The following is a 12,309-nucleotide window of genomic DNA, read 5'->3' as shown; positions in this document are numbered from 1 at the left end:
AGGGTCTGGTCCCCAGTTTTACAGGATTAGAATCTTATTACTAGTACACCCACAACATAAATATCTTAGGAATGCTGACCCAATACAAGCAAATTCAAGGGAGACTGATGAAGAAGTGCTGAATTCCAGTTGTTGATTATTAGCTAGAAACAAAACTAGCCTCAAAGAACCATGTACATACTTAGGCTGCTTAGTGCCTCACTGCCACTGAAGGAAAATCTGCAGGCTTTATAGAAAGTAATCCTTATCAACAAGTAATTCTGTCATCCATTGTCACTTCGAAAGGGTTTTTCTGAGAATTTCTACAATTAATTTCATAATTGATGCATCAACCAATAACCCGATATTGGTTTGTTACATAAACAAAACTCAGAACTCAAGCTAAGATAGCATGTGTACTAGCTAAGTCTAACAAGGTAAAGAACATCAATTATTTGTGTCTGTCTTCAGGCATAATCATGTGTAGGCCAGTTGAGAAAAGGTTTATTTTCAGATTCTCTTGAGAAGGAGATTCTTTAATAAAACTTACTCATCCATTCTAATGTTTACTGCTCCTCTCACTGACGACATTTCTTAATCTGATTTGTCACTTATGCCATACTCTAAACCTATTTTTTGGCTCCCAGTTTTTTTAAAAGATGGAAGATATCTCCATATGTTGTATTACTTCTTTTTCTGAAAAACATAGTTGAAATAAAAATGGTTGACTTTGAAATATTTGGCTTATTGAACTATTGATATGAAATCATTTACTTAAGGTTTAATTAGATCTGAAATTAAAAATTGTCATCTGGCTTAGTAAATTCTAAAAACTAAGATCTAATTATTGCTTATATACTGTATGTAGCCTGACTGGCTACTCAACTAAAATGAACTTGGGCATCTAATGGTCATGTAGTAGTTAAATCAGTATTACTCTAACTCAGTAAAGGATGCAGGCTTAGAAGTTCTTAAATGTGAGCAATAACTGGGAATCACCAACATCATTATTCATAGCATTTTAGAGCAAACTAAGATTGATGTTATAATATATATTATTATAGACCAAATTGCTTTTCATATGCTTTTTATAAGTGGAAAGAAATTTATTTTAAACCAAAGAAAAATATCAAAGTTTCTAATAAGTCATACACATTTTCTCAAATGGTAACTTAAGTTTAGTGAGTATTACAGTAATGTCCACAAATATTTAGATTTACTCACTCCAAAAAAAGCAACTTTCAAGCAGTTAGAATGTAATAGCCTTCTTGGACATGTATCTATGTACCTGTGAAGAACTTAGTCTCATTTCTATGTCAGTGATAATTTTGACCATACAGGATATAGTAGTAGACAACTATATTACCTGATTGCAAAGACCAAATCTACACTAGGAAGGTGTTTGGAAGATTTAGAGTTGTAAATTAAATAATCATTTTTTTAAAATTATTTCCTCTTCTCTTCCACTTCTCTCTCTCTTTTCACCTGTGAGGAAGCATAATAATTTTGGATTTCTGCTATTTTAGCAAGAGACTATCTGATAGATATAGCTATATGAAGCAAAATTATAATTCAGCTTTGTTTAGAAATGAGATGAGAGCAATACAGTGAGCTCATTAGAAACTGATGGTTTCATGGTGATGGAGGTAAGATCAAAGAAGGATGTGCAAAAGTTAAAAAGCGATTTTGAGACCTCAGGCATAGAATCAGAGCAAAATGAGAGTAGCACTGTTAATTTAAGAATATGATTGTTCCTGGGGTGCCTGGGTGGCTCAGTGGTTTAAGCCTTTGCCTTCGGCTCAGGTGGTCCTCGGATCGCACCCTGGATCGGGCTCTCTGCTTAGCAGGGACCCTGCTTCCTCCTCTCTCTCTGCCTGCTTCTATACCTCCTTGTGATCTCTGTCTGTCAAATAAATAAATAAAATCTCTAAAAAAAAAAAAAGAGTATGATTGTTCCTTTTAGGAGGAAGGAAAGGGAGTTGATTATGATGCTACTATAATTGTTGTTATTGCCGTTTAGTGATAAGACGATAGAGCCGTAACTTCACCTTTATCACAAGTTAACAACCAAAAAAGTGTTCTACAAATAGAACGTAATATTATTAGAGACCTTTTACATGTGAAGTATAAACATGTATTATTAGATTATGATTAATAATTAATTGGAACAAAGATATCTGCACTCATGGAAAGAGGCATTTCTGCAAAACCGAGTTCATGTTGTTAATAACCTCTTGAATATGTGATGACCCTGTATTGACTTTAATTTTGTAATGAAAGCACACTGTTGTGCTTATTATCAATACTAAGTTTTCCGCATGTTTTTGAACAATGAGCATTTTAGATTTCCATTTTAACTCTAGTTTCTTAAAAGTAATAGAAATTTTTGATTCCATTTATTCTTTAGAACCATCTCCTCTTTTTGGAGGTGGGGAAATGGAGTTGTTAAAAAGAATAACAATGCTAACATAAGACATCTTCTCGGTATCTTCTCCATACTTACCTAAAAGAAGAGCTGAGCTCTAATTTCAGTTAAGTTCGTTACTTTCTTGAAGTAGACTTTAATGTGCAATGTACTGTGTTTAATTCTTTCAAGTGAAAAATCTGAACTTCACACTAGATGGAGCTCTTAAGCTAATTCTAGGTTTACATTTTTTAAAAAGTTTGTTCCTATTGAACAATCTGGTAAATAAAATAGTCCTAACATTTTTCAGCCTAGCATTTTTCAGAATGGCAGAAGTGACTACGACTTCTATTTTGTACCTTAGTTTGTGTTTTAGGTGGAGTATAAGAATAAGGAAAGAGGTCTTATATGGAATTAAAATTACATGTGACTTTGAAATTTTGATTTACCTTGATACTCTAGAAATTTTAAATTCATAACTTTTTTAGAAAAAGACTGTGACTGAACATACAGAAAAGTACTTGCTGATCATGTAACATTTGCATTCCATTTGTAGGCTAGAGAATTTGTTGTCCATTTGTATATTAGAATGTTTGTCTTTTTATATTGGAATATGTGTCTTTTTTCTCTTCAGATTGTTCCTCACGTAGTTAGTTTGGTTCACTCCTTCAAAAGTGATGGTCTGCCTTCCAGTACAGCCTTCTTAGTGCAGTTAACAGAACTGATACACTGTATGATGTATCATTATTCTGGATTTCCAGATCTCTACGAACCTATTCTGGAAGCAATAAAGGTATGATGGTAGTTGCACCAGTATTTGTTCAGCTGCAAACCATGATGTGATAGATGAATGTAGTGAAACATTTATATAACTAGATACTCAATTTACTGTTCTATGGTAATGTGCTTTTTATTTGAAAAATGTAATTAGAATGGGGGTTCATTAATATTTAGGGAGTAATCTCTTTCTTATTTGCTATAACTAATCTAAATTAATAACCATATTTCTTCAGTTCTACAATACCATCAGTTATAAGGCATATCTTTAAATTTATAACAGCTGTTGGGGAAATTTGTTTAAAATTAAATGCTACATTAAGTGAATCCGTACAATATCTAATATCAGAATTGTTAAAATATTTTTTTAAAGATTTTGTTTATTTGTGAGAGAGAGAAAGCATGAGCAGGGGGACAGGCAGAAAGAGAGGGAGAGGCAAACTCCCTGCTGAGCAGGAAGCCCAACATGGGGATTGATCCCAGGACTTCTGGATCATGACCTGAGACAAAGGCAGACACTTAACTAATGGACTGAGCCACCCAGGCTCCTGTCGTAGTGTTAAAATATTTAAGAAAATCTTAGAATCAAGAAAAGACAGTTTAACAAAATATTTGACTTTGTTTCTTTACTTACTTTTATTCCATTTTTGTTGTGAACTATTCATGTATATCCATATTTTATAGAATCTTTACTTGAGTTCTTTGTGAACTCACCCTGTTTTTCAACTTTGTGTAACTATTAGACCTAAAAAGCACTGATTCTATTTGTCTTAAAGAATCGGTCACACATAGACATACTTCACTCTTAAATTGACTACATAATCAGGGTATTGCAAAAGAATTGGAAAATGTGCCTCAGGCAGACCTAATGAGAAGTTATTAGAAATCAGTTCTATTAATAATGTTCCTTTTTACGCTGAAATACAAGATAAGCCTCATTATCTTTATTACCTCTTCTATATCTGAAATGAATACATCTTTTTACTATATAGCTCTAGCTAAATCAAACTGATTTTGGTTGAATGTAAAACAAGACTGTTGAACAAGGTATTCCACTAGGTATCCCACTAGTGTTATATTTGACATTTCAAAAGTAAATATTTTGGGGCTCCCAGGTGGCTCAGTGGGTTAAGCCTGGGCCTTTGGCTCCGGTCATGATCTCAGGGTCCTGGGATCGAGGCCCGCACCAGGCTCTCTGATCAGCAGGGAGCCTGCTTCCTCTTCCCCCTCTGCCTGTCTCTCTGCCTACTTGTGATCTCTGTCAAATAAATAAATAAAATCTTAAAAAAAAAAAAAAGTAAATGTTTTTATGTACAGTAGCATTTTATCATGGATTTAATAATAATGTTAATCTCTCTCTACAGTGTCGCTCTGTGTCCATAGATGAAACCTCTTGCTGTTAATTGCCATTTTTCAGTGCTTTATGTGTTGAGAATTCTGATAACTGAAATAGGCTCAGAAGAAGCAAGGTTCTCACTCTCAATCCAAGGGCAACACTGTTCTATTAGCTGTCAACAACAAGAGAATTAAAGAGATTAAAATTCCTTCAGAAAATGTTTTCTGAGGTCTAAGAACCAGATGATAATATCAGTCCAAAAATAGGCTTAATGATGTTACCAACTTCCATTATTCTGCATTGCTCCATTCATACTTGAAATCACTTAGATTTAAAATTGTATCGTGGGGCACCTGGGTGGCTCCGTCTGTTAAGCATCTGTTTTCTGCTCAGGTCATGATCCCCAAGTCCTGAGATGGAGCCCCGCATTGGAGTCCCTGCTCATTGCTTCTCCCTCTGCCGTTCCCCCTGTTCTTGCCTTCTCTTTCTCTCAAATAAAAAAAAAAAAAAAATCTTTTGAATAAATAAATAAATAATTATATCTCAATTATCATAGAGCAAATAAAAAAATCTATATCCTATAATTATATTGTTAAACATGAGATTGAGTTTAATTTTTTGAAGTCAGAAGTCATTGTGCTTAGGTGCTTTCGTTTTTCATATCCTGATTACTTTGAGCTTTTATTTCTAAGGGTTAATATTGAGTAAATAGTAGTGAATGAAAAGGAGATATTTTTTACTTTCACTAGAAAATTTGAAAGCAAATTGTCTAGGCTATTCAGTTGTATGCTAATTTAGGTCCTCATTCTGATGTCTTTGAGTAGCACTGCAGTATATTCTCTGGTCTCAGAGTTCTATTCTGAAACATTTTGCTGGCACATTGGAACATAAATAGTTCCAATTGTGACTTGAATCCCTGGTTCTTGAATATTTCTTCACTTGATAAACTCTACTGTTAGGACGTAGTTATTTATTTTAAGAGACAATTATTTTTGCCAAGTATTTTGTCAAGTATTAGGGGTGATTTCAAAACTAGTGGAGGAAAAGAAAAGTTAAATGTCAGTGGAAGAATCTTCTTTATGATGTTAATTTAATAACAAAAATAGTTTCTATTTTTAAGCTTTTCTCTTCTTGATGTTCTACAGGATTTTCCTAAGCCCAGTGAAGAGAAGATCAAATTGATTCTCAGTCAAAGTGCCTGGACTTCTCAATCCAATTCTTTGGCCTCTTGCTTGTCTAGACTTTCTGGAAAATCTGAAACTGGGAAAACTGGTCTTATTAATCTAGGAAATACATGTTATATGAACAGTGTTATACAAGCATTGTTTATGGCTACAGAGTAAGTTTAAATTTGAACCTTTTTTGTTAACTGTAGAAATTGATGCATACTGATGAAATGTAAGATGATGGGATTGTCTTGACATTATTTCTTATAAATGGCAGAAATATTAATATTTGTATATAATTGCCTTATTTAGAAATGTAATTGCTGTCAGTGCTCAGGAGCTATTAAAATGTTAACTTATATTAATTCTGCTCTATATTTATATTGTGTATTGCATTGAGACTCTTTTGATTATTCTGGCTGGATATTTCTTAGTATAACAGAAGCATTAAGTGGGCTTATTCCAAAGAGTTTAAGTGTCCTCAAGTACTAATTTATTATTATCCTATAAGACAGTGTATTTTTTTTAGCCTATATATCTTTTAAGGGAGTTATGTTTAGTTTTTTCTGCTTATAGCTATTTTGCTGTTTATCAGATTGATAACTTCTCTGTTACTGTGAAAGAAGCATAAGCTCTGTTTCCCTCCACAAGTTGCAGATACTGAACAAATATGTAAACATTTATGTTCCTTTGTTCTCTTACAGATTTGCTTTCAAATTAATTTTCTTTTTTTGTAGCCAAGCAAATACGAAATCAGAGGCTGTTAGCTACTTGAGTGCTGTGTGTAAAAGTACAAAATAATGATAAACCTTTCCTAAAGACAAAAATATGGTTGGATATTTCTCTTCATTGCCAGTAGAGTGTTTATGGAACTTGACCAATGGTCTTTACAAATTGAGTTCCATGCCTTTGTAAGTTTTTATGCTTCCCTAGAGGAATCATAAACTAAAAGATGAATTCTTAGGTTTAGTTTATTTTCTGGCCCCAGAATCTGCTATAACACTAGTGATTTTTTGTTTGGCTCAGTGTTTTATTTTTTTTATTTGTTTGTATTTGAGATTATTAAATTTTTTTTTAATGTGTACACTCAGACACAAGCATAAAACTAAATTCAAATCTGTATCTCACCACCAGATGTCATCTAGTCCAGCCAGATGATGGTGAAAGCAGAAACCCAAAGCAAGTGTAACTGGCAACAGCAATTCATAAAGCCATCTTATTGAATAAGCCAATTATACTATCTAAAAATAGGCATATAACATATTTTATTTCTTGGTAATATGTGAATTCTTTGTGGTTTAAAAAGATAAATTTAGAAGTATGTAAAATAAAAATCAGGTATAAAAATTTTTTTATCAGACATCCCCATTCATAAAAGTAATTGGTTAACAGTTTTGTGTGCATTGTTTCAGATAATTTTTTTTACAGTTAACAAGATTTTATTTAGAACAAGAACAAATGCATTGTTTTTAAAAAATATTTATAATCTTATTTATATGGTTTTTTCCTAGAACTTTTATTTTTTAATGATTCATGTTGGCAGTATCCCCATGATAGGGTAATGACAGAACTGTCATTCTGAATAAATAGATGTACTATATTTTAGGTAACCATACTCCTGTTGATGAACATTAGATTGTTTTGCTCATAATTAACATCTCTCTGCCCATATGCAGATGTAGAGGATTTGCTTTGAATAGGTATGCCAGTTGCTCTCCAGAAAGACTGTAGCATTTGAACTTACATATTAATATATAATTATACCTGTGACCCCATTCCTTTAGTGGTACTTGATATAGTTAGTCTTTGAGATTTTTTTCTAATTGGGGCAAAAGTGTCTTTTTGCTTTAATTTGTAGTATTACTGACCATTACAGAGTTTTCTGTCTATATTTTGCTTTGTTCATTTGTGTTTGTTTTCTGAATAACCCGTTCTTTCTTTTGTGCACCTTTCTATTGGGTCTTTTTCTTTTTCATACTGATTTATATATACTCTGGATGATAATCCTTTATCATGCTCCCTTCTAGTCGGTGTGATTCAGATTTATAGAGTGTTTCATTTGTAATTTTATTACAAATGAATATTTTATTTATTTGACAGAGAGATCACAAGTAGGCAGAGAGGCAGGCTGAGAGAGAGAGGGAAGCAGGCTCCCTGCTGATCAGAGAGCCCAATGCGGGATTTGATCTCAGGACCCTGAGAATATGACCTGAACCGAAGGCAGAGGCTTAACCCACTAAGCCACCCAGGCATCCCAGTGAAATCTGCTATTTCTCATTTATAGTGTCTGAATCGTAGGAAGGCTTCCTGCTCGACATTTCCCCCATCTTTTTTCTTTTAAATACTTCAATAGTTTTCTTATTTTACACTAGCTCATTACTCCTGTGTGACATTTGTAATAATTTAAAATTTTATTTAATTCCATTTTTTTCTAAATGGATATCAAATTGTTCCTATTCTTTTGTTTGAATAATTTATCCTTTTCCCATCCCGAACTTGTACCAGTCTATAAAGCACTCTAAAGTTATAGTATGTTTTGTTGACAATATATTTTATTTCATGCAGGTGTATGAAAGAATTTAAAAGTTGCTTATTTAGTTACTAATTAATAGCTTAATCCATTTCTGTTTGCTAATCCAGAAAATAGTAATAATATATGACAGCACGTAGGCCATTGTCTGGTCCCATAGTAACTGTTTTATTGTCATTCTTCCCTTCCTTCTTTACGACATTGTAAGTAGTAACTCTGCTAGGTAAAGGGCCATCAGATGAGTGATGTTTTACTTTGAAGGTAATAAGTTCTTGAACTAATTTCCTTTTAGCTTTTAAAAAATGTGTGTGTATATACATGTACATGTATACAAGAATCACTGTTTTATTCTCTGTCAGTTTCAGGAGACAAGTATTATCTTTAAATCTAAATGGGTGCAATTCATTAATGAAAAAGTTACAGCATCTCTTTGCCTTTTTGGCTCATACACAGGTGAGTGTAAGTGTGTATAGTATGTATATGTTAACTTCATTGATAATATTCTTTAAACTTCACATTATACCAACCTTGATGAATCTTGTTTAAATAATATGTATTTGACGCAGCATAACAAATCCACTTAGATGTACTAGAAATCCTGCCTAAAATCGGGATATGCTTTGAGTTTTTATTTCTTCCTCCTGTTTCCCATTCTTGTAGATGAATATTATGCTGACCCATTCTTCTAATATAGATAAACTCCGATTACTTCTCTAATAAATAAATATCTTCATGAAAGCATCTTTTTAAATGCATCTCTAATTGTTTATAATACTAAATTGATAGATTTTTCATAATAATTAATAAAATAATTTTGTGGCACATTGGCTTTTATCTCCTATTTCTAATGTATGTACCTTCTCATTCTTATTATGACCAAAATTTTAAGCTCTAGAGCCTAATGGGTAAACAACTTTATCCATTAAGTTCTAAGGCTTAAGATTTAAGATGATCTTTTATGTCCACAAATTAATCCAAGGAAATGAATTTATGCTACTGGCAAGAAAGTCACATATAGTAAACATTCATTTGAAAGACATTTATTGATGGACATTGGGGGAGGATATGTGCTGTGATGAACACTGTGAATTATTAAGACTGATGAATCACAGACCTGTACCTCTGAAACAAATAATACTTTATATGTTAATTAATTACTTAAATAAATAAAGACATTTATTGAGAGACAATATGGAGTCTGGTAAGCATTCAAAGGGGAAGGCAATCCTTACACTCAAGGAACTCTTAAGTTTTGAGTACTACATATGAACAATATATATATCATTTATAAATAATGTATACTATTTTTTTCTGGTTTTACTCTGATTGTCTTACTTTTACTCTGTCTTACTTCTGTAAAAGGAGTAGGTGGGAGAATCAGAAGAGAAGATAGCTTTACTGGGATTGAGTTGATAAGAATGCCTGTTTCCTATATATAAGCTGTGAAATAGCTCAAGTATAACTTTTTTTTTTTTTTAAGATTTTATTTATTTATTTGACAGAGCGAGATCATAAGTAGGCAGAGAGGCAGGCAGAAAGAGAGAGAGAGGAGGAAGCAGGCTCCCTGCCAAGCAGAGAGCCCAATGCGGGACTTGATCCCAGGACCCTGAGATCATGACCTGAGCCGAAGGCAGAGGCTTAACCCACTGAGCCACCCAGGCGCCCTAGTATAACTTCTTAAATGGAAAAAATTAACATATGAGTGATGGCCTATAAGTAGTAGTATACTCAAAGAAATAATTTTATTCTCTTTCTGAAGAAAATCTGTTCACAAATTAAATTTAACGTCTCAGGACCAAGGGAGATGAAATCTCTTCCCTCCAATTGCCAAACATTATTTTCCTAGTAAATTGATTTCTGTACTTGCTTTATCACTAGTCTGTATTTACCATATATTATATAAAATGTATATATATCTATGTGTGTATAGGTAGCTATAAATACATTATATATACTATATTACCTTTCTGAATCAGAGCTGTTAGAAAAAAAAACTATAGGAGGGTTCCATGCTCCCAAGGAAAAGAAGACAGGAATTCACCAGAGAACCTAATAAAAGTTCTGTCATAGTTGAGACCTTGTCTGATAGCAAGCCAGCAAGGATTTTTTTGGATTGATAGATTTCACTATATAATTGAAAAGCCTTTTTTTCTTACAACTGAGGAAGCTAACATTTATTAAGCATTTAAATTTGCCTAGCTTCTATCCTAAGTAGTTTACATGTATTATTTCTCAATCCTCAGAAACAATCTATGAAGTAATAAGATAGTATCCCCATTTTACAGATGAAAAAACTGGGTTTATATTACCTGCTTTTCAGCGTCATGCAGACAAGTGGCAAATTGGGGTATGATATGAACCAAATGACTCTAGAACTCATGCTTAACTAGTATGTTAAAGTTCCTTCCTTCAGAATGCTATCAACACCCCATTTTGATAAAAAATTTTTTCAACTGAGGACTCTGTTACATTCCACAAATATTCAAAATGTCAGAATTCTAAGTTTTCAGGTTTAAATCACATCTTTTCAGATGCCTTTTCAGTTACTTTTTGTTGTTGCAAAATCTAGGATTTGAGCCAAGATTGCTTCAAAGTCAATGAGCATCCACTTCACTAAACCTCCACCACACCAAAAAAGATCAGCAAGGACCCTAAACAGTATACTTACATTCTGTGCATTTATGAAGTGTGTACCTAGTCAAGGAAATTTTCACCTAAAGTAAATATGTGTGGCCCTATATGGTACTCCCCTTATTATTTTATCCAAAATATGTATTCATTAGCATGTCTTTTTCAGATTTGGTTTTACAAAAAATTTGGATGCAAGCATGTGACTGTAAGAGAGATAATGCCAGTAGCATTATATTAAGTGTTTGAGAGACCTGGGTTCCCTCTGGTACTATTTTAACTGTAAAACCTTGGGCAAGTCACATGTTTCTTTAGATATTAATTCTTATCTGCAGAATGAGAAGTTATGACTGAAGATTACCTAAATTTATTTCTAATTTTATCTGTCCCCATTTCTGGGTCTTTGTAGTAGTGTTAAGTGCAATATAATTTTAATTGATCTTTATTAAACATTGTATATTAAGATTTTAGTTATTTGATTCATGGTATGAGAATCACTTCCTTGTATTTTCTCTACTGATATCAAGAGAGAAGCATATGCACCTCGGGTATTCTTTGAGGCTTCTAGACCTCCATGGTTTACCCCCAGATCACAACAAGACTGTTCTGAATACCTCAGGTTTCTGCTAGACAGGTAAAAAGTATTTGAAAGTTATGATTTGAATTGTTTTCTTTCATAACATTATTTCTGTGGCATATTGTTTTTGCCTTTAAAAACATAATTCAAATGTTAATCTTTAAAATACCTTGCATTTACTGTATATATTTAAGTGTTCTTTTGTTTTTAATTTGGCTTCTTTTTTTGATTTTCTTACTTTGGACCAGCTGTTCTTAGAGTGTGGTACAAAGACCCCCTGCGGGTTCCAAAAACATTCTCAGGGGTCTTCCCTTTTCTAACTATATATCTGTGTATATGTAATTGAGCCAGATTTTCTTCATATGTTTCATCCAGAGCAACATATCACAATAGATTAAATGCAGAGCAGCTATGAGGATCCAGCTGTCTTCTATTAAGCCAGATACTTGAAATATTTGCAAAATGTAAAACAGTGCCATTCTTCTCACTAAATCTTGTGGGTTTAGAAAATACAACTTTTTCATAATGAATATTAACACATAATGGGTTTATTATTTTCAAATGTATTATTTTATTACTTTTATTCTCAGTTTTTGAATACAGTAAATATTGATGGGCATAACGACATGAATGGAAGCTGTTGGGTTCCTCAATTTTCCTCAGTTCCTTTTAAGAGTATAAAGGGATTTGGAGACCAAAAATTTAATAGTTGCTCCTTTAGATCAGTATATAATTAGATGAGTTTGGTGTATTTTGTTGTATCCTTACCACTTAGTTAATAAAACCTCTATCTTCTTCTCCAGATCATTGCCTTCCTTCTATTACATAAATGACTAGTAAAGTTAGTTGAACTTAACATGTGCTGATTAGCTGATTGCTAAGGACATGTTGAGCGGTTTCTTTGTACCAGGC

General features: G+C 32.9%; 1 protein-coding gene across 1 annotated transcript in view; it reads left to right on the top strand.

Moving 5' to 3' along the window:
• USP38 (ubiquitin specific peptidase 38) overlaps positions 1-12,309 on the top strand; it is a 35,813-nt gene that overhangs the window by 12,428 nt on the left and 11,076 nt on the right. The window contains exons 5-8 of the mRNA XM_004775076.3: positions 3,018-3,176; positions 5,642-5,835; positions 8,552-8,645; positions 11,348-11,454. Coding sequence (XP_004775133.2) covers positions 3,018-3,176; positions 5,642-5,835; positions 8,552-8,645; positions 11,348-11,454 — 554 coding nt within the window. The remainder of the gene's footprint in view (positions 1-3,017; positions 3,177-5,641; positions 5,836-8,551; positions 8,646-11,347; positions 11,455-12,309) is intronic.

This window comes from Mustela putorius, unplaced genomic scaffold, assembly GCF_011764305.1.
Source record: "Mustela putorius furo isolate JIRA1106 unplaced genomic scaffold, ASM1176430v1.1 tig00000242_pilon_pilon_pilon, whole genome shotgun sequence".
Taxonomy (NCBI): Eukaryota; Metazoa; Chordata; class Mammalia; order Carnivora; family Mustelidae; genus Mustela; species Mustela putorius.
The sequence above is the reverse complement of the archived record's forward strand: the minus strand, read 5'-3'. Positions and strand labels throughout refer to the sequence as shown.